At 39.9% G+C, this 19,991-nt stretch overlaps 1 protein-coding gene across 1 annotated transcript in view; it reads left to right on the forward strand.

The window, feature by feature from the left end:
• Positions 1–19,449, forward strand: part of LOC146648071 (solute carrier family 22 member 23-like) — a 39,719-nt gene extending 20,270 nt beyond the window's left edge. The window contains exons 4-10 of the mRNA XM_085389282.1: positions 6,566–6,734; positions 8,728–8,855; positions 10,588–10,690; positions 12,179–12,414; positions 13,322–13,354; positions 14,147–14,270; positions 14,975–19,449. Of these exons, the coding sequence (XP_085245408.1) occupies positions 6,566–6,734; positions 8,728–8,855; positions 10,588–10,690; positions 12,179–12,414; positions 13,322–13,354; positions 14,147–14,270; positions 14,975–16,367 (2,186 nt within the window). The 3' untranslated portion in view covers positions 16,368–19,449. The remainder of the gene's footprint in view (positions 1–6,565; positions 6,735–8,727; positions 8,856–10,587; positions 10,691–12,178; positions 12,415–13,321; positions 13,355–14,146; positions 14,271–14,974) is intronic.
• Positions 19,450–19,991: the final 542 nt, after the last annotated feature.

Genomic DNA, 19,991 nt, shown 5'->3' on the forward strand with positions numbered 1-19,991 from the left:
ACTGGCAACCTTTGCACTTTCTTTTGATGAGTGGAAGAAAAAAAAATCAATGCAGTTTCAGTTCTTCTTTGGTTAGGCTGAAGTTGTGTTTAGTTAAGCAAATCTAGGACTGTGACAAATGTAAGCTCAGTCACTCACAAACAGTGTCTTCTGAACAGCCAGGAGGTTGTTTTGTGTTGATCTTTCTTTAATGGAGTGGTTTTGGAATATGCTGTGCGCCAACACAGCACACTAACACAAGAATATACTCTCCAGGTGGGGATTTACTGTCCTGATTACTGAGAATTTGAGGACATGAATCAAAGGAAAGGGCTTGTGGATAGCTGGAATTGTTTGACATTCTGCTCGGCTCCTGATACTAATCAATAAGCATGACCTTATTCTTAGTCAATAGCCCCTATTTGGAGCTTGAAAAAAGGGAGAGAGGAGACATCAACATTTTTGTGTGTATAAAAATACACAGCAGGCAGAAAAAATAAAGTATCAAGGTTATTTACCAGAATGACTTATCAGTTTGCTCTTGTTCATTTATACCCAGAATTACGGTAGTACAATTAGTACAATTTGTCTAACTGCACTAATTCTAAAGAAAGGCCACAGGAGAGAGAGACAAGATAGTTTTACTTTGCCCTTTAATTGACCCGAGGCCTTTAACCTTGTCAAGATAAATGTTTTCATGCTCTGTTAGAGAACTGGCTTTCTGCCATGTCTTCTTAGGTGATTATGTTGTACTAAAATATGAAGGATATCTTAAGAGCGACATTCCTTTTTTCTCACAGACTTTCATGGCTAACTGCATGGCAAACAGCTTGTACATCTATGCCAGTAATATTTTATTTCTTCTAGATGTCCTCCACAAAGGATAGAGTTTACCCCTATTGGGGGAAAAACACCTTATTTGATCTATAGTAATGCCAGCCAGTTCACCCTAATCAGGGAAATGCTGTTTGCTGACAATGCTTCACTGGTCTGCCACTCAGAAGAAATGCTTCAGACGTTCATCAGAAACTTTAAACATGCCTGATTTGAGTTTAGCCTCACTAGGCATTTCCATCTGTGACCATCCATCCTTTGAAATTTAATGGTGTATTGATCATGCAGTGAATGGCATACCTGCCCAGTAAGGTTTGGATCAGCCTGGTGGCGCAGGGGCTGATCATTCATATATATATATATACAGTGGGGCAAAAAAGTATTTAGTCAGCCACCGATTGTGCAAGTTCCCCCACCTAAAATGATGACAGAGGTCAGTAATTTGCACCAGAGGTACACTTCAACTGTGAGAGACAGAATGTGAAAAAAAAAATCCATGAATCCACATGGTAGGATTTGTAAAGAATTTATTCGTAAATCAGGGTGGAAAATAAGTATTTGGTCAATAACAAAAATACAACTCAATACTTTGTAACATAACCTTTGTTGGCAATAACAGAGGTCAAACGTTTACTATAGGTCTTTACCAGGTTTGCACACACAGTAGCTGGTATTTTGGCCCATGTTTTGGGGCTGTCGCCGAGCAACACGGACTTTCAACTCCCGCCACAGATTTTCTATGGGGTTGAGGTCTGGAGACTGGCTAGGCCACTCCAGGACTTTCAAATGCTTCTTACGGAGCCACTCCTTTGTTGCCCGGGCGGTGTGTTTTGGATCATTGTCAAGTTGGAAGACCCAGCCTCGTTTCATCTTCAAAGTTCTCACTGATGGAAGGAGGTTTTGGCTCAAAATCTCACGATACATGGCCCCATTCATTCTGTCCTTAACACGGATCAGTCGTCCTGTCCCCTTGGCAGAAAAACAGCCCCATAGCATGATGTTTCCACCCCCATGCTTCACAGTAGGTATGGTGTTCTTGGGATGCAACTCAGTATTCTTCTTCCTCCAAACACGACGAGTTGAGTTTATACCAAAAAGTTCTACTTTGGTTTCATCCGACCACATGACATTCTCCCAATCCTCTGCTGTATCATCCATGTGCTCTCTGGCAAACTTCAGACGGGCCTGGACATGCACTGGCTTCAGCAGCGGAACACGTCTGGCACTGCGGGATTTGATTCCCTGCCGTTGTAGTGTGTTACTGATGGTGACCTTTGTTACTTTGGTCCCAGCTCTCTGCAGGTCATTCACCAGGTCCCCCCGTGTGGTTCTGGGATCTTTGCTCACCGTTCTCATGATCATTTTGACCCCACGGGATGAGATCTTGCGTGGAGCCCCAGATCGAGGGAGATTATCAGTGGTCTTGTATGTCTTCCATTTTCTGATGATTGCTCCCACAGTTGATTTTTTCACACCAAGCTGCTTGCCTATTGTAGATTCACTCTTCCCAGTCTGGTGCAGGTCTACAATACTTTTCCTGGTGTCCTTCGAAAGCTCTTTGGTCTTGGCCATGGCGGAGTTTGGAGTCTGACTGTTTGAGGCTGTGGACAGGTGTCTTTTATACAGATGATGAGTTCAAACAGGTGCCATCCATACAGGTAACGAGTGGGGGACAGAAAAGCTTCTTACAGAAGACGTTACAGGTCTGTGAGAGCCAGAGATTTTCCTTGTTTGAGGTGACCAAATACTTATTTTCCACCCTAATTTACGAATAAATTCTTTACAAATCCTACCATGTGAATTCATGGATTTTTTTTTTTCACATTCTGTCTCTCACAGTTGAAGTGTATCTCTGGTGCAAATTACTGACCTCTGTCATCATTTTAAGTGGGGGAACTTGCACAATCGGTGGCTGACTAAATACTTTTTTGCCCCACTGTGTGTGTGTGTGTGTGTATGTGTGTGTGTGTATGTATATATATATATATATATATATATATATATATATATATATATATATATATATATATATATATATATATATATATATATATATATATATATACATGCATACATACCGCGGATCACCCCGTGCGTGGGACTGGACGGCCAACACGTTAACGAGCTAACTGCGCTAACGCACTAGTACCCATCAATGTAATTGAGCATTGCGTGGCACATCCAACATATTGTTTTACTTTTGTCCATTACGCGCTTACCTTCAGGGTCATATGTCACATGAAAACCAAAATGGTTCCAAACGGCAGATCTGAATGAGGGTGGGGGAGGTTCAATTTGCCATGTTGCAAGGAGAGCTTAACTTCTGTCTCGCTAGCTTGCCCTGCGCTCAGTGAATCTGCGTTCGACTACTCCGCCTAGGCTGCACTGTGCTTTTTAATTTAGATTTTTTTTTTTTTTTAACTTTGACAGCATTTATGGTGTTGCCAAAGGCAAAGTATCAAATGTTTATTGTAGGTTTCTTACCTTACTTTTTAATGTGGTCACTCAGACTATCTGTAACCTTTTTTTGCCTTACCATGTAATCAGACAATGCACTCTGTAAACCACTTTAAGCATACCACAATCTCCAGAGAGTGTGCTCCAACTATTATCACTACACACACTGAAGGAATTCCATTTGGAAATACTGTTTAACTAAAATGTTAAGAGATTCTTCAGGATATTGGTTAGAATCTGCAAGCTATAAACGTTACGGTCCAGGATTGATTGGAACTGCTGGAGGCACTGACACAGCCTCATAGTCTGTTCATTTTAACTCATTTCTGTGTGGGATGTTATTTGTGTTTAGTAAGGAATTAGTAGCAAAGGGATATGCACACCCTGCCTATTTCCTTTTCACTTGATGCGGAAGCTGTGGCGACAACTATTTTTGGTGCCTTCTTTTAAAACAATTAGCAAAGAAATATGCAGATTTCAGCTGTGTGACAGATGTACAGCTGAGTTGATCCCATTCCTGATTTCACTGTGATTATTTCCTTTCACTGCTGTATGTGACTATAGCTTGCTTTACAAGTATATGACTTTTTTTTTTTTTTGTCCCTTTTTAACCCACCAGGAGCGCTGTAATTGATTCATTGTTTCTTTAGTCGGGGGAAATGATATTTAATGAGCAGACGCGAGATGTGTTTTAATTGCTGAGTGAATCCGAGAACTCCTTGGTGATTCAAAATCAAAATATATTGATGCTGAAGCGTAGGTATTCAGAGCAAAGTGTGGGAAACGTGATGAGAAGAAGGGCGTAATTGATCAATGGCAGCCTTGTGCCTTGTGATGCCTGCAAGAGGGCTAAAAGACAAATGCCGGATCTGCTTCACCCCATTAATAACTTTGATGAGCTGATGATTAAACACATAGGCTACACAGTCAATCTTCTTAAAGGGTTTTACTTTTATTTATGCAATTAGCTAGCAGCTTTATGCAAGGCAGTTGTGAAATAACAGCTGAGGGTGCAAGACTGCCAAATCTATTGTTTTTCAGCAGTGGCACACACACACATATCAGTGTAGTATTGTACTGTAATGTGGAACAGGAAACATGCACGCGTGCCGCTAAAAGGATAAAACCATATGTGGCCTGGACCACTCTGAGGTGTTCTGAGTGGTCACATCTTAATGTATCCTCAATGTATCTTGGTTACGTTCTCGCTCATTCTGCAGTCTGAGTTGTGACCAGATCTCAGAAGACGCATTTAAATCCCTGTTACAAAGAGGGACTCATGAGCTACTGGTGAGCTGCTGCACTTTGTGCTTGAGTGTGATTCACATTCTCACATTGCCAAAGTCAGCAAACCAGCCAAATCTTCTTTGGGGATTATCATTGTCATTAATTGGATTTTTAGCCTAATCATTGATGATGTAATTTCTATTTTTTACTAATGGGAGTGGTACAAATACATTTAAATGTTTGTTTTTTTCCTATTATCTTTTATGTGTCACTTTTCCGCCACCCTCGGGAGGCCTTTGGTTTCCAAGTTTAGTCAATTTCTTATATGTAACATTAGAGTTGTAATTGGTAGATTTATGTCAGTAGGACAGACTCTGCCACAGAGCATTATGGGAATGCTGATCTAGCAGGTTGTGGAGGATTAGGGTCAACATGAGTAAGAAGCTCAGGCCTCTTTTCCACAGCTTCTGCTTCTTATTCTGCATTTAGTTTAATTAAATATCCTTATTGTCATAATTGATATCTTAATGAAGTTTGTGCCGCTTTGCCTAACGCTTTTCCACACCTCACCACGGGATGTACTTTTCTGGTCAGAGTGCATGAGTCTCAGTGCCTCATGCCTTGCGTACATAAATACAAAACCAAAGAATTCAAATCCCATGCGGTCCTTAACCAGTGAGCCGGTGCTATTCTCCCACAGGCACACAGTGAAGGAGTCTTGAGGTTAGTTGGTTCAAACTCAGCAGGTCTTGCACCCATCGCCCTGCTCTCCACTCATTGGCTTTGTCATACCAGCTGCAATAGTGTCTGTGAACAGAGAGCATTATTCATGTCCTCAGAGGGGGGCAAGTCCTAATTGAAATTCCAGTCTTTTCCACTGGAATGAAGTGAAGCAGCCGACATCCACTGTATTATCCTGGGCCTGTCACCTTGAAAGGCCCACTGGAGACGGTTAAAATTCCTGGGTAGAAGAAAAGTGATGTATAACAAAAGGGACCAATGAAGCAAGACAAAAGATTCTGGTTGTATGAGAGAAGCGGCATTACAGCAGCATTGGCTTTCTATGGTGTGGTGTGAACTTCTCTTCTGTACTGCAGTAACTAAAGGGCTGAACTGTCTGTGGTTGCTTGCTGCCAGTGGGGTGTGCATGCTAATGACCGAGTGAATGAATCAGTGCCATTCTGATCGAGGGGAAAGAAGCACAAGGAACCCCTTTCTTGTTTGTTCAGCAGCCTACTGTCTTCATCTCTGTACTGTCTCAGAATAAAAAAAAAAACTGTACACAGTAAGCACTGGAGTTATATAATTTTCTGACTGATGACTTAAGCGTTTCATTAATTAAATCTCAAAAACTAAGATTAGCACAATAACGTAGCTTCCATCCTCCTGTTTTGAGAAACTAGGAATATTCCAGACTTATTAAAAAGATAACAATTTTCTCGGATGTGTGAGTGTTTTTGGTGTCAACTTAGTTTTACTCTGTGTAAAAAGCCACGCTGCAACAGCAGTAATTTCTGGATTTTAGGATGTGTTGCATTGAAACAATAAACCTCATTTGCTGATGACAGTGCCAGGATCCCTGTTCTGACCTGCCTGCCTCGCCTAGTCAGAGTTGTTGCTCTGTTTTTTTTCCCGTTTACTCATCAACTTTGCTCTAGATTGCACATTTCATTCCCCCAAAAGTCAATGAACGCATTATGCTGTTCTCAGTTTTCTCTAAAGTGATTGAAAATATTTTTCTTCATTGCAAAAAGGTAAATATCATCATTATAATGTTACATTTGCCAGGTAATTCAACTGCATATGAATGGGTACAAACATCTCAGAACAACTCATTTATGGGAACCCTTTTATTTGAAGCAACTTCATTTTATTTTGTGCTCCAAAATTTCCAAAGATTTTAGCTAGTTTGAACATACAAAAACTAGTGTCAGTCCCATGTGTCATCTTCCCAAGAAATTTTGAAATTCTGGTATTTCCACTCGTTTTATATCATTTTTCTAAATATGTCTCGACTAGAAAAAAAACACATTGTACTTTTTTCCCTTTTCGTCGTTCTCTTTGCCAGGGATCGAGCTGTGCCTGCCAGGATGGCGATTTTCCATGACCATGGTGGCCAGCTTTGTGGTTTTGGGTGGTCGGCTCTTGATGCCTGGAGTGGCGTACCTCTGTCGCAACTGGCAGGTACTTCAAGCTGTCATCATCTGTCCCCTGCTGCTTATGCTGTCCTACATTTGGTAAGGAAAAGACCTTAGCATTCGCTGCACTTTGGTACCGGGTTATCTTATCTTGATTTTGATATTCTGTTAAACTTAAAATATTTTTTTCAGTTACACAACAGTTTAAAAAAGACACATAGATGCATCCACGGCGATCAGGTGTGACTTGATTTATTGATTTTCCTTTCAGTAAATTAAGCACTGTTTAACAAAAGATACACTTGCAGAGGTTTTTCTTATTATTATTATTTTTACAAGCTTAAAAATAGTACTAAAGTCCAAGCTGAGGTATCTTTTACACTTAAACCTCTGCTTTGACTTTTTCCAAAGCATAAGCAATAAATACACCATTTATTCTACCTCACTGAACACAGTTCTGTAATACTGCTGATGTCTACAAAGATGGCAGGAATAGGTTCAAGGTTCTTTATATATAATATAGATTTTGCCAGAGTTTCAAAGGCCTTGGTATCTTTGATGTCCCTGCAAAACAAAGGGGGGTTCTGTTCAGTAACAGTCAGAAGTAATCCAAAGCAAACATCTTGTCAAACATCAGTCTTTGTCATGCAATACACTTTCATTAGCATAAGAAACAGTGTGGAGAAGGGATGGAAATACACCTCGGGCACATGTCAGGTTAGTCATTGTGATTTGGTAAATAAGAAAATGTTGATATGTCCTCAGTTCCATTGTTCTGATCATAAAAAAAAAAAAAAATACAGCATTCATTATCACTCAGCATTTTGATGGCTCAGCTGTTGAATGGGATTTGCAACAGTTGTATGCTGTGACGCAATCATGGCTTTGTTTGCTAAAGACTACACAATTCAAGGACATGAAGCAGGTTGTGAAACTTGTGGAACTTCTGTTGATATCACAAGTTTGGACATTGCACGGTGAACTCAGCCCGAGAGGTTCTCTGTAAACTTTTATTATCAATCCAGCAATCTAACAATCTGTCATGTGATACTGTGTCATCAAAGTGTGATGTCTCTGTCACACAGCACACATTTTTTTAGCACACAAAAGTTGGCAAGAGCCTTTAAGGTAATTTCCAAAGCTGTGTTAACTTTCCTGATTAACTGTGGCTGACTCTGCAAACATCTGGAATACAGCTGATTTGTCATGATAGCTGTGTGGCAGGCAGGATGAGGACCCAAAATGCAAACTCACGGACTCAGGGGATAAACTCAAAATCACAGCTTTAATGCTGGAAGGCAGATTACAAGAAATACAAAACTTAAACCGGGAACAATAACTAACACTTGCAGAGAGACACAGGGAAATCCACGCAGCTATGAGGGAGACTACGACACAGAACTGAGGGAGACGCAGACATAAATACACAGAGGGTTAACGAGGGAAGTGGGAGCACACGGGGAACACAGCTGACACAGATAATCATAACGAGACAGGGCAGGAGTGAACACAACATGACGCATACTGACGAGAGACTGTCAAAGTAAAACAGGAAGTACACAGAGGTTCAGACAGGAGGAGAGAGCACGGGGAGAACACAGACATAACAGGCTGGGGGAAACATGGAATAAAACACGAAAGGGGGCAAGGGCTCATGAATACATAGAGGGGCACACAGGGGGTGAGAGTCACAAAGGGAAAGCACACAGGGAACAACATAACAGGGCAACTCAGGAAACAGAACCTAAACAGGGAACTGAATACAAAAATACAAGAGAACTAAGAATACTGGGCCAACACGGCCCAGGACCATGACATGATTAGGTTGAAAATTTAAACGCTGCAGGTGATCTAATGCCGTTGGGTGAGGGGGGGGAGAGGGATAGTTGCAAACCACACATGTGGAAAATGATGAAACCTGCACATCTACTTTGTAGACAGAGGTTCATCCAAATGCAGCACCAGTCGTTATGTTATTGACTGTCTTCATATACACATGTACTCTTTCTGCAAGCTGATACCTTGACTCATTTTTTCCCCTGACTCATTTTTCATGTCATATTAACAAGGACATCCCCCATCTTTTTGACAGGATCTTCCCTGAGTCACTGCGTTGGCTGCTCGCCACTCAGCAGTACAGTCGCTCCAAGTGGATCATGGGACACATAGTAGAGAAAAATCAAGTGAACGTGGAGCTTGACCCAGAGAACATCCTCACAGGTAATGAATCCTTCAACAGTAATTTAAAGATATCAGACTCAATGTCTGCATTTTATATTTTGATATGTTTTGCGCGACATACTGCTTCCCTGCAAAGGTGTCTGCTAGGCCTTTATTTTGAATGGCGTGGTCTGCATTGTTATTCCCAGCTTCGCTTATCCAAATGAGACAGATTGACAAGGTTATATACATTTCCCATCTTGCTAACACAGAAATAATCCACTACAAAGGTAGCATTGGGTGTTGAACATTGGATTATGGCACTCTCAAATGTTCATTAATATCATTATAGCTTGGATGGGTGGACATGAGCTGACACAATAGTGGGCAGATGGCAGATGGTTGTAGGTCAGGCATTTGACCCCATGTTAACTGTACTCAGACCAGCCAGAACAAAGCAGTTTGGATTGTGTTGTTGTGAAAATCAATAGCAGATTTGTATAAGTGTTTGTTTATTATATATACTTTGTTTCCCTGTTTTTGTCCTGCCATTGCGTAGTTATCACTCCTTTTTGAAAAATGATGGAAGGGAAGTGCCACTATGAGATAAAAGGCTTTAAGAGGAGCCACAGTGTGAAATTGACTGCATATTTTTAGAAGTCGGAGTCTCTGTGCTGACTCTTAGCATTTAGGGACATACGTGCATTACCATAGACGTAGATTTATCTTTTTTTTTTATGTACAAACTTCCCCATACGGTAGAGAAGCATGAGCTATTTCTCTACTTTCAATTGCTCAGCACTAAATTATGCTATAGAAGCAGACTGAAGCATGTCTTATTCATGTAGAACAATTTACTTGATCCCCTTTGAAAAAGTGGAATGATTTGCACAGCTCTGAGCACAGTTGATCTTACTCAGGGGATCACTGGAAAACCTGAGTGGTTAGCCAGAGATAACCTTCGCATGCCTGAGTCAATGTGAAAAATGAACTAGCATGAGGCAGAGGTGTGTTACTGTGGCAACCTGCAGACTGATACCAAAACATTAAGTGTGTTATATCATGTATCACGAGCAGCTCAGGGGTGTTGCCCGCTGGTAGCTGCTCTCCTGTTAGTGTTACCATACCTGTTTGACAAAGCTGTGGGATGGTACCTGTGTGGAATGAATGAGCTCACCAAAACATAGAGTTTCTGTGGTTTCAAACCCAGATAACTGTCCAACTTTTACTCATTATATTTACAGTACTGTCATTCAAATACAAAACTTTCCAGAACCCTATTCTTTAGAAGGGTTTGAAACATTTGAATTTTGCCTACACTTTAAGGTAATTCTACTTAGTTTATTATTCAGGTTTGTGTACTACTGTACTGCAGTGCAACAACAGATGGATGTTGACTTTTCAATCGAAATGCCAGGAAAAAAAAAAGAAATATTCTACCACTTTCACTTTCATTTCATTCCTTTTTCAATGTATTTATTAAATAAATAACAGTTTGTTAATTTCTCTAATGTTAGATAGGAAGCACTTGGTGAATGAGGCAACTTGTATAAAATGCTTTGAGTGCTCAAGAGGAGTAGAATAGTGTTATATAAGAATAGAATAGAATAGAATCGAATAGAAGTATCCTTTATTTAATGTCCCTCAGTGGGGAAATAAGAACCAGCCCGGTTGTATATGTGAAACAGTAAATAGGGGGGGAAAAGAAACAAATGTGAGTTCTATAATTTTTATGATATTTTTTTTTATTTTTGGCAAAGCTTTAATAATATCTGTGTTTTCCTGTTCCCAGAACTACAAAGATCTCTTCAACAGAGACCCAAGAAAACATGCATTGTGAAAATGGTTGGGACGAGGACCCTTTGGAAGAATATCGTTGTGCTCTGTGTCACCTCGTAAGTGGCTGTCTTAAAATGTAAAAATAATTCTGTGTTAAAGAATGCAAATCATTTAAATCATGTAATTATTTGAAATGGTAGATCAGTGACATAAATCAAGAAGCTGTATCTTTATTTGTGTCTCTAACTTTTTCTGATAATTGTTCACCTTGAATTTGATGCTAGGATCATTTAAAAAGAGAGTTCTTATTTTAATGCATTTTAACACTCTGTAAGCATGAAGCCAAGTGTGTGGTTATCAAAGCATAATGCTTTGCTTCCTTGATATAGGATTTCTGCTGCAGTTTGCAGACTCTTTTCTGTCATATTTTTAGTTTTATAATGTAATGATTCACATTTTTCAGTCGGTCACAGTACTCGACTACAGGCACGCTGGTTTAGCCTCTGGACTCTTGTACTGCAGACTTATGCAGTTGTAATACATGTGTACTGTGTAATGAGCAAGTATTTCGCTAAAAAACATGTGAATGGGGACAATCATCTCTCCAAAACCCATGTACTGTAATAATATACAGCGCTAACAGTGCCTTTGCAGATGTGTTTGTTTTCCATGCCAAGTGCACTAATGCCCTCTTAAAGCCTTTTAGATAATTGCTTTTGAAGTTTGGCGCAATAGTGATTGATTTAAAAAGGAAAAAAAACACAGACGTGTATACTGGTAACAAGCCAATCACCCTCCTCTTTAACCCAAGACACACAGAAACATCATTTCCTGTTTCTAACACATGTAGTCTAATGTACATAAAGTTCATTTTCAGTCCAACATAGGATCCAATAAAGGGTCTGCTTTTTGCTTTTTCCAGTCTATTCTGCCTTTTTGAGAACAGGGTTATATGTGTCAGTGTGCTAACGAGGGTGTGTGTGTGTTTGTGAGTGTGTCAGGACTTGAAAAGATGTATATAATACAGGTACTTGGAGTGCAATGCCACTCAGACCTGCCATTTTGTGGAGTCAAGATGCCACTATTAACCTGCGGGCTGGATAGAGGATTGATCTTTAGCTGTTTCTTCTTTTGTCCTTCCATATTTGTGCTGCTCTCTCTTTTCATCTCCAATGGACTCTTCCTTCGATCTGAGACCTCATCTCTTGTCTGGCAGACCGAGCTCTACCTCTGCTTTGGTGCACAGTGTCCCTGATTCCCTGTTTGCATAAATTTTACATGAGCTTTGTCCTTATGAAACATTAGACAACTCGGAAGGAGGGTGTGAGGGCTTGCTTTTGTTTTGTTTTTTTGTGTGTACATAGGGTGTGTTTCTGTGTGCCAATAAATCCATGTTTACACATGTGAGGTTTTTGGGTTTTTTTTTTTCAAAATACACTGAGATTAGAGAAAGCATGAAATAAAGCGGCTCTTCACTGCTTTACACAGTTTACTTAGTACCCTTACGAAAGATGTAGTTCAGTGTCTCCTGATGTAGCCGTTGTATTGCTTGAGATGTCGCTTTTTTTGACTTGCTTTTCTCTTTTCTCTGTTTTTTTATTCAGGTTAACTGGTTATGGGATCCACCACTGCTTTGCCCGCAGCATGATGGATCCTGAAGCTCAGGGAACCACCATATTCCCTGACTTCTATACACACTATTACACAATGGCAGGCATCGCGGTTGCATCATGCATTGCACTATGTCCAGCGGTCTGCCTGATGGGCCGTCGCGGTGGCCTTCTTCTGTTTATGATCATCACTGCCCTCGCATCTCTGCTGCAGTTGGGTCTACTTAACTGTGAGTATTACATAGGAACTCCTATAACATGAAAAAGCTCTAGCGGTTCTTGAGGAGGCCACTCTCATGCAGTTTATTGAGATTGACTATGGTCTAAAGTCCACAATATAAACCCCCCCAAAAAGAACTCTTAGTCACATAAATCGAAGCAATAGTTTAACATTTTGGGAAATAAAGTTAGATCAAAATCAGCAAAATCTGAGATCTGTTAGTTAAAATGCAGTCTCAACTCAACAGAGTTAGCAAAAAGCAAGGCCAACCAGCCAGCCTGGCTGTGTAAATGAAAAAAGGCCACATGGAGAGCACATTGTTATGCTTGTATCAATAACTACAGTGGTAACTATAAGGTAATTTACTCAATATAAACAAAGCAAAAGTAACAACAGCAACAAAAACAGAACCCATAGAAATGTGTATACTTCACAGATATTTTTAAAGAACAACTGTGAGTAATAAATGTAATTCTGTCATGCTACCTAATACTGAGCTATTCCTTCTCCCAATTCTAACATTTTTACAAATGTTGTGTAAATGACACATGCTTACAAGTGCATACATCTAAAAAAAAAAAAAGTCCTACATTTTTGCTATTCATGGACACATTAAACATGATGGTTGTTACGAGATTTGCTACCTTTAGTTGTTTTGTCCCTGTTCAGTCCCTGAACTTGATTACATTGTCAGTGAGTACCAGAAGTGCCTCAGATGATCAAAACAGCCAGCAACAGTTTATTCAGTTACAAACGAGTTACACTTAATGTTTAACCTGAGTCAACACATCAAGGTTATGCTCATGTTCTATTTTCCCTTTGTTACGCTGTGCTGAAAGGCTTAGCTCAACATGTGTTAATTCTCACTATTTGTCACTCTTTTCTAATGATTCCTCATATTTTCAATATTTTTCTAGTGTTGGGGAAATACAGTGAACACCTGAAAATAAGTAAGTCTATCTGTTCATATATACTCATATATTCATATATATTCATAAGTGTTGCATTTTGTAAAAATATTAGCTTATGTTTTATATATATATATCTCAATCTCATAACTCAGACTGTTGCATTCCTTGAGGTTTAGGAAAATATGCTTCATGCAGATACCCAGCATTTTGTCAGGCCTATGCAAGCCTTGTGGAGACTCATGATGAAGTTCTAGGCTCTCTTTTTATTTATTTATTTATCCCCTTATGTTAAAGAGGGCGAGCCTCTTTGTTACAGAACCATGAACTCACCACCAGCCTTCCTTTACTTTTCTCTTCTGTTTATCCATCGCCTGTAATCTCTCCACACTAATCCCCCTGTGGTAAGCGAGAGCTGATTTCAGGGTAGTTCTCCTCTACACCTCTTTATGCCATTATGCCATCTTTAGTATGTCTTATTTGTAAAACACCCTATTTAAACCGTCTTTGGGCTAAATTGGCTCATTGTTTGCAGATTCATTTCTCAACAGCTCCTCATTCTATATCTCTTTTTGTTGAATTTACATCAAAACAAAAGCTAAAATAATAGCCTTTGTTGTCATTGCATTGCCTGATCTAACTCCATTGAATTTACCAGAATTGTTGTAACATTATAATTTTTGAAAATACTAATTTTGGCAAATACTTGCAATCATTTTCCCTGAAAAGTAAATTTAACACATTTTTACATATAAACCACTGTTGTCCTTTCACTGATTACACAGCATACTGAGTGAAGAATCTCCATGTTTGTGTCTCTTGATTCTTTTGCAGATACCACAAGTACAATGAATACGCATTTCACCATTGGCTTCTCCGCTATCGGTATGTTCTCCTCCCACGCAGTCAGCGCCCTGAGCATCTTCTTCTGTGCTGAGATCACTCCCACTGTGATCAGGTAAACCCACTGCAAGAGCAAGACCGTACCACCAGAGGAGGGGAGATAATGTGGAAAATGTGTTCTTATTTTGCAGAGGAGTAAAACAATATTCAGGCTGACAAGTGTTTCACAATTCAAAATCTTTGTTTTAAAAATCTGTTTCATTGTTCTGGAGAACTTATAATTCATTTTTTAGTGTAGCTGTTGTTTTTGTTTTTAATCGTGACCATCCATTCTGCTCCTCCTCCTGTTTAATATCGGTATGAAATTCCTGAACTGCTAGAAAAGACAGACTCACAACTCCGTATCAAATGTAATCCACAACTTGCACAAATTATCTAGCCTTTTGAGGATGTGTGACACAGCACTTGATGTATAAAAATATAGTTTTTTTTAAAGCATTGCTCTGCTAACAATGTGTGAAGTGCACCATCTAGTGGCCAACTTTGGCAATGACAGGAAAGCGAATTTGAACATGGGGTAGAGGGTGTAGACGGTGCTGCAGCACTCTCTGCTGCTCCTCGGGAAAAAGGCAGAAAAGAAGAGGAGGGTAAAACAAAACTGCTTTTAAATACCAGATTTAGCTTTCCAGAACAACGTGCAGGTTGTGATTCACTTAAATTGCAGTAATTTCAATATTTGTGAGAGGTTTTAAAGGTTTGTGAGGTCATCCCAATTTTCTATTGATATTACAAGCTAATAAATATTCTGTCTTCCCATAGGGGTGGTGGTTTAGGCTTGGTCCTGGCCAGCGCTGGCTTTGGCATGCTTACTGAACCCATCATGGAACTCCACAATCAGAAGGGCTATTTCCTTCATCACATAATTTTTGCCTGCTGCACTCTCATCTGTATCATCTGCATTCTCCTGTTGCCTGAAACGCGCAATCAGCCACTCCCCGAGACCCTGGCTGATGTCGAGAACTACACCCGTCCACCCCTGCTTCCCCCGAGGAAACCTGGATTGCTGCACACGTCTGACAGCACCAGGGACTACACAAGAGTGCGTGACACACCACTTCATGAAGCGCCCATCATCATCATGGACTCTACTGCCTCTTCAGCTATTGATTTGACTGGAGGTATGCAGTTAATCGAGATGCACTCCTTTGTGGCTGGCCCTAAAGATCCCAACGGTCACTCGGTTTCATCTTCATCTGCGGGCAACATGATGACACTGGGTAAAGACGCCGTCACACAGGGCAGTAAAGAGCACCTGCTGTCTTCCACTCCTTTACACAAAGCCCCATGTGTCACAGACCCACTTTTAGCTGCTGCAGAAGAACCTCCTGCAATCGTCCTGGAGTCTGTGGAACCACTGTTAGATTCATCCCTACCTGAAATGAATGACAGTGGTGAATCCCCAACAAGAGAAGCAGAAATTACACCTGCTGCTTCATTGGATTCTTCCACTCCCCCCGTCCCTCAAACTGTACCCTCCTCTTTGCTGATCTGCACCACGCCCATCATCGAGCCCCCACCGAGCTCCACTTTAAAATCTCCGAACCCGCTGGATAATGACATCGAAAATATAAGCACAACATCTGACCCGCCTTTGCTCAAGGATACTCACGCCACTTCAGCGGGTTCTCCTTCTCCCCCTTCCATAAGAGACAGTCCTCCTTCTCCTATGGATGGAGGAGATGAGGATTTATCTCCTCCTTCCGTAAGAGATCAACCCACCCTCCTTCTCATAGACTCCCGGCCACCTCAGTTAGATTCTACCTCTCCCTGCGTTGAAGAAAAATACGTTTTACCTCCAAACACACCTCCTCCATGCATTGACTCAGAGGACTCTTCCACTCGCGCTGTCATAAATACAGTCAACAATGCAGCACAGTCTCCTTCCATTCTCCCCGTCACAGACATTGCACGTAGCTCCACTCTAGAATCAACCACTCTGACTGTCACAGACACTGAACCACGATCAGCCGCTCGCCTCGTCTTAGATTCAGTACCATCTTCCATCACAGATTCAGCCTCCACAGACGCAACTCCCTCCTCTCTAATGGACTGGACGGTGTCCTCCCCCATAGACTCGGGTGTTCTCTCGATCAGGGACAGGGACAGTGCCAGCACAGAAAACAGCACTGTCAACGGCATGGCATCATCGTGATCCACTTCTTCAGCCAGGAATTGAAGCTTTAATTGTCTCACCAGGAGGCAGCCACCCACATGAACATTGCATCAATGGGAACAGGAACTGGCCTGCTTAGACTGCAGGCACTTAATGAAGACTGTTCCCCACCTGGAGTTGAGTTAACATGTTTGCAAAGTTTCATTTTTTTTTGGTTTTGTTTTGTTTTGGGTGTTTTTGTATTTAGTTTTTTCAGTGCTGCTGCACCCTTCTGTGCATTTAGCCACCTAATGAGACCATGCAAGCGGGAGAATGCCACAGGCTGGTATGTGACAATGTGACAGTAACTTCTGCGCTTCGTTGAATGTCACTGGAAATCACCAGCGTTTTAACTACTCTGACGTAAATGAACGGGGACAAAATCACTGTCATTTTTAAGAGACTTAAAGCAATTCCCATAATTACTGAGACGTGTCATCAGCACTGGGGAAGAAATGCAATGGTACTAATAGCAAACAAACAAACAAAAATCACTGGTACTTGTGCTCAAAGGTAATGTCAAGATATTTGTACAAAAAGGTTGCTTTATATGTATGGACAAGTAAATCTGAATGTTACAAAGTGCTTTTTGTTGCTATAGAGGTAAGCAATCAGAATTGGAATAGTTTTTTTTTTTCTTAAAAAGAAAATGCCAAAAAACTACCCTGACCAAAATAAAGTGTAGAAATAGTGCCAAAACTTTAGTGATATAGTATTTGCCTGTTTGGGAGAATACTGTTAAGTGCTCTCTCCTGCTATAGGCTATATGTGGATACCTATTCCAAAACTAGGAAGTAAAGAAGAAGAATGAACAATTTATCACCATTTGATGAATTAAAATTGACAGAAAGCATATCTGTGATGCATATGAGCAGTGATACTGGTGAAAAAGAATGACCCACATTTTGTCGGTCAGAAGAAACTTTTATTTTTCCAATCATTCAAGCCAATGAAATTTATGGTATGCAAATGTTTTTTGATTTTTTTTTGTAAATGTATTAATGTAAGTATATTGATAATTACTTGTTACGCTTGATTGTTTTGTTTTTTTTTAAATTCAAAGTATTATTTTGAATAATCTCTCATGGCGTGCCCTTATTGTACAGAGCTATACTTCATTCTTACAGTATTTGTGGCACCTCGGTGTGGTGGCACTTTATCTTTCGAAGTGGGGACTAAGCATGAAAATTTATTGTGAATGTGTCGGCAACAAACAAAAAAGCTTAAAAAAAAAGAAGAAGAAAAAAAAAATCATTTCCTAAAAAAAAATTATTTTTGAACCTAAACCCGAAAATGTTTGACGCGATTGCCAAATGTCGCAGCACCACTAACCTTGTGTTTTCCGAATCGTGGTCCGACATTAAGAGCTTACTAACATCGGGGTGTTCATACTTTCACATGCACAACTAAGTTTACCTTAAAAGAAGGAAAAAAAAATGCAATACTTCTTACATTTGTCAAAACGACATTTTAAAAATACAGGTCACAACCGTTCAGTCAGATTAACCGACTGATATTCTTAAATTGATAGACTTTTGCTTGAGGAGGCACTTTTCCTTCCAAAGCCCATGTCCGTCTGCGGACAACATTATACTTGACTTAAATGTGTGTGAAACTTGACAGTTGTTGTAGTACTTTGTGCTTTGGAGGTTGTAATATTTGTCTAAGGAAGGATGTGTGATTACAGATAATCCACTGTTTACAACAATCCTCGTAATAATGATCATTATTATTAATAATAATAATAATTACACTGTACTGTAAAACTTTAGAGCCAACTGAGTGATGTGTTGTCATTTCAAATGTGCTAAAATGATCACAGTGTATCATAATTACTTATATCCAGGGAGTATTTGGAGTTCTATTAAGGTGTCATTCAGGAGTCAAACGCAACAGCCGACTTGACGGAAGATTTTCCGTAAACCTTACAGCTACTTCAGTCACTAGAATTAAGTTTTGCTTTTATCAAACTCAACTTTGCACTGACTAAATCCTGCATATCCTTTGATATTTATTTGAATGATTGCGAAAGCCTACCTGTGGTTGTTTTACTCAAATGCAGCTTAAATCGCACCACGATGGCTCCACTTTTTGATTGATCTAGGGTGGCTGTGAACGACGACCATCTAGTCATTAATATTGTTTAAATATTTCTTGAGATCATTTAAACCTGTGTATGCTGTGCTGCTACACGTGAAAGCACAATGACCTGCAATCGTGTGATGTCAGATTTTGTTGGGGTTGACAACACACTTTTCAACATTGTAGACTGCACGCAATAGATCAGCATGCAGTCTACAATGTTGAAAAGGGTGTTGACACTAGATTTAATAAGGAAATCTTGGCATCTGCAGTTGAGAGTGGGTGGGCTGCAGTGGTCAGTAGCTTCATTTTACTCGGAATCCTCCTCGGTGAATGTTGATCTCTCTCTATTTCAGTGTGTATTGCAAAAATTGAAGTGTGTATCAACTAAATCCCACGCGACATCTGTAACGTTAATGACACAGCACGATGCAACCAGTGTCTTCTGAGATATGTTGCTTCCTCACTTTTCTCCCATGCAGATGGGAGTAACTACACTTTTTGTTAATAATCCTTTTATTTGACTCTGTTTGAAGCAAAATGAAAGTTTAGTGAAAGTAATCCAAAGCAATGTTAGCACCAGCGATAGAATAGGATTTTTTAATTGTTGGAAAAGCAAGCAAAAAAGAGGAGGAAGAAGAAGATTATGTCTTTTGTAAATACGGTAAATGTGTGGAAACATCGAGCTTAAATAAGATGAAGGATCCTGGATCTTAGCAAGGACTTGTTTTGAACCCGGCAGATGAAAGTCTCACATAGGACGGCCCCAGTATACACATTTCAGGTGTTGCTTCTCTTAACCATGCGACTTAAGATCTCTTTAAAGGGGAGATTTAAATGAATGTAAAATAAATAAATAAAATGATAACAAAAAAAACAAAAACATGGATTGTACCATTTATAAATTCCAGTTGTTTGGTTTCATATTGTTTTCAGTTTAACAGTCATCATGCACTTGTATATAAGCCATACCTGTTGTTAAAATAAACCACTATTTATTGATCAACTGTTGATATTGATGTGTTTTTATGACATTTATGACTTCTCTGTGTCTTTTTAAAAAATCATTTTAAAGTTAAAGTCTATTCAAGTATTCTAATAATGGCGTTCAAAGAAGATGAAGAAGGGGGGAATGGGCGAACTTGAATGCAGTCTATTATGACTCGAAGCCCTTAGGCTTCAAGTCGTTATAGACAAGCTGAGACATTTCGCAATCAATGGCATCAGAAAGTAGGATTTATAACTCCTCACGTTTCCTGAATGTTAAGATATTTTCCTTTTTAGCCTGCATCAAAGTAATGGAGGTATAGTCACATGGAAAGTTCCCTAGGGTTGACTTTTACCTCTTATCTCTTGAGGACCAGTCCTACATAGAGTCGGTTATTTAATACATTTAGGTAACATACAGTGGCACAACTAGCTGGAGAATCTGTGCCTTCTAAGGAAAGGTTCACTACTAGCCTTAGCTAAGTCTTAAAACCCACAAAAGCCTTAAAAACTGGGCTCGTTTCTACAGGTAGCTGCTTAAAAGACGACTGGGAT

This window comes from Rhamphochromis longiceps, linkage group LG18, assembly GCF_057381845.1.
Source record: "Rhamphochromis longiceps isolate RC_006_pf linkage group LG18, R_longiceps_female_GT1.1, whole genome shotgun sequence".
Classification (NCBI taxonomy): Eukaryota; Metazoa; Chordata; class Actinopteri; order Cichliformes; family Cichlidae; genus Rhamphochromis; species Rhamphochromis longiceps.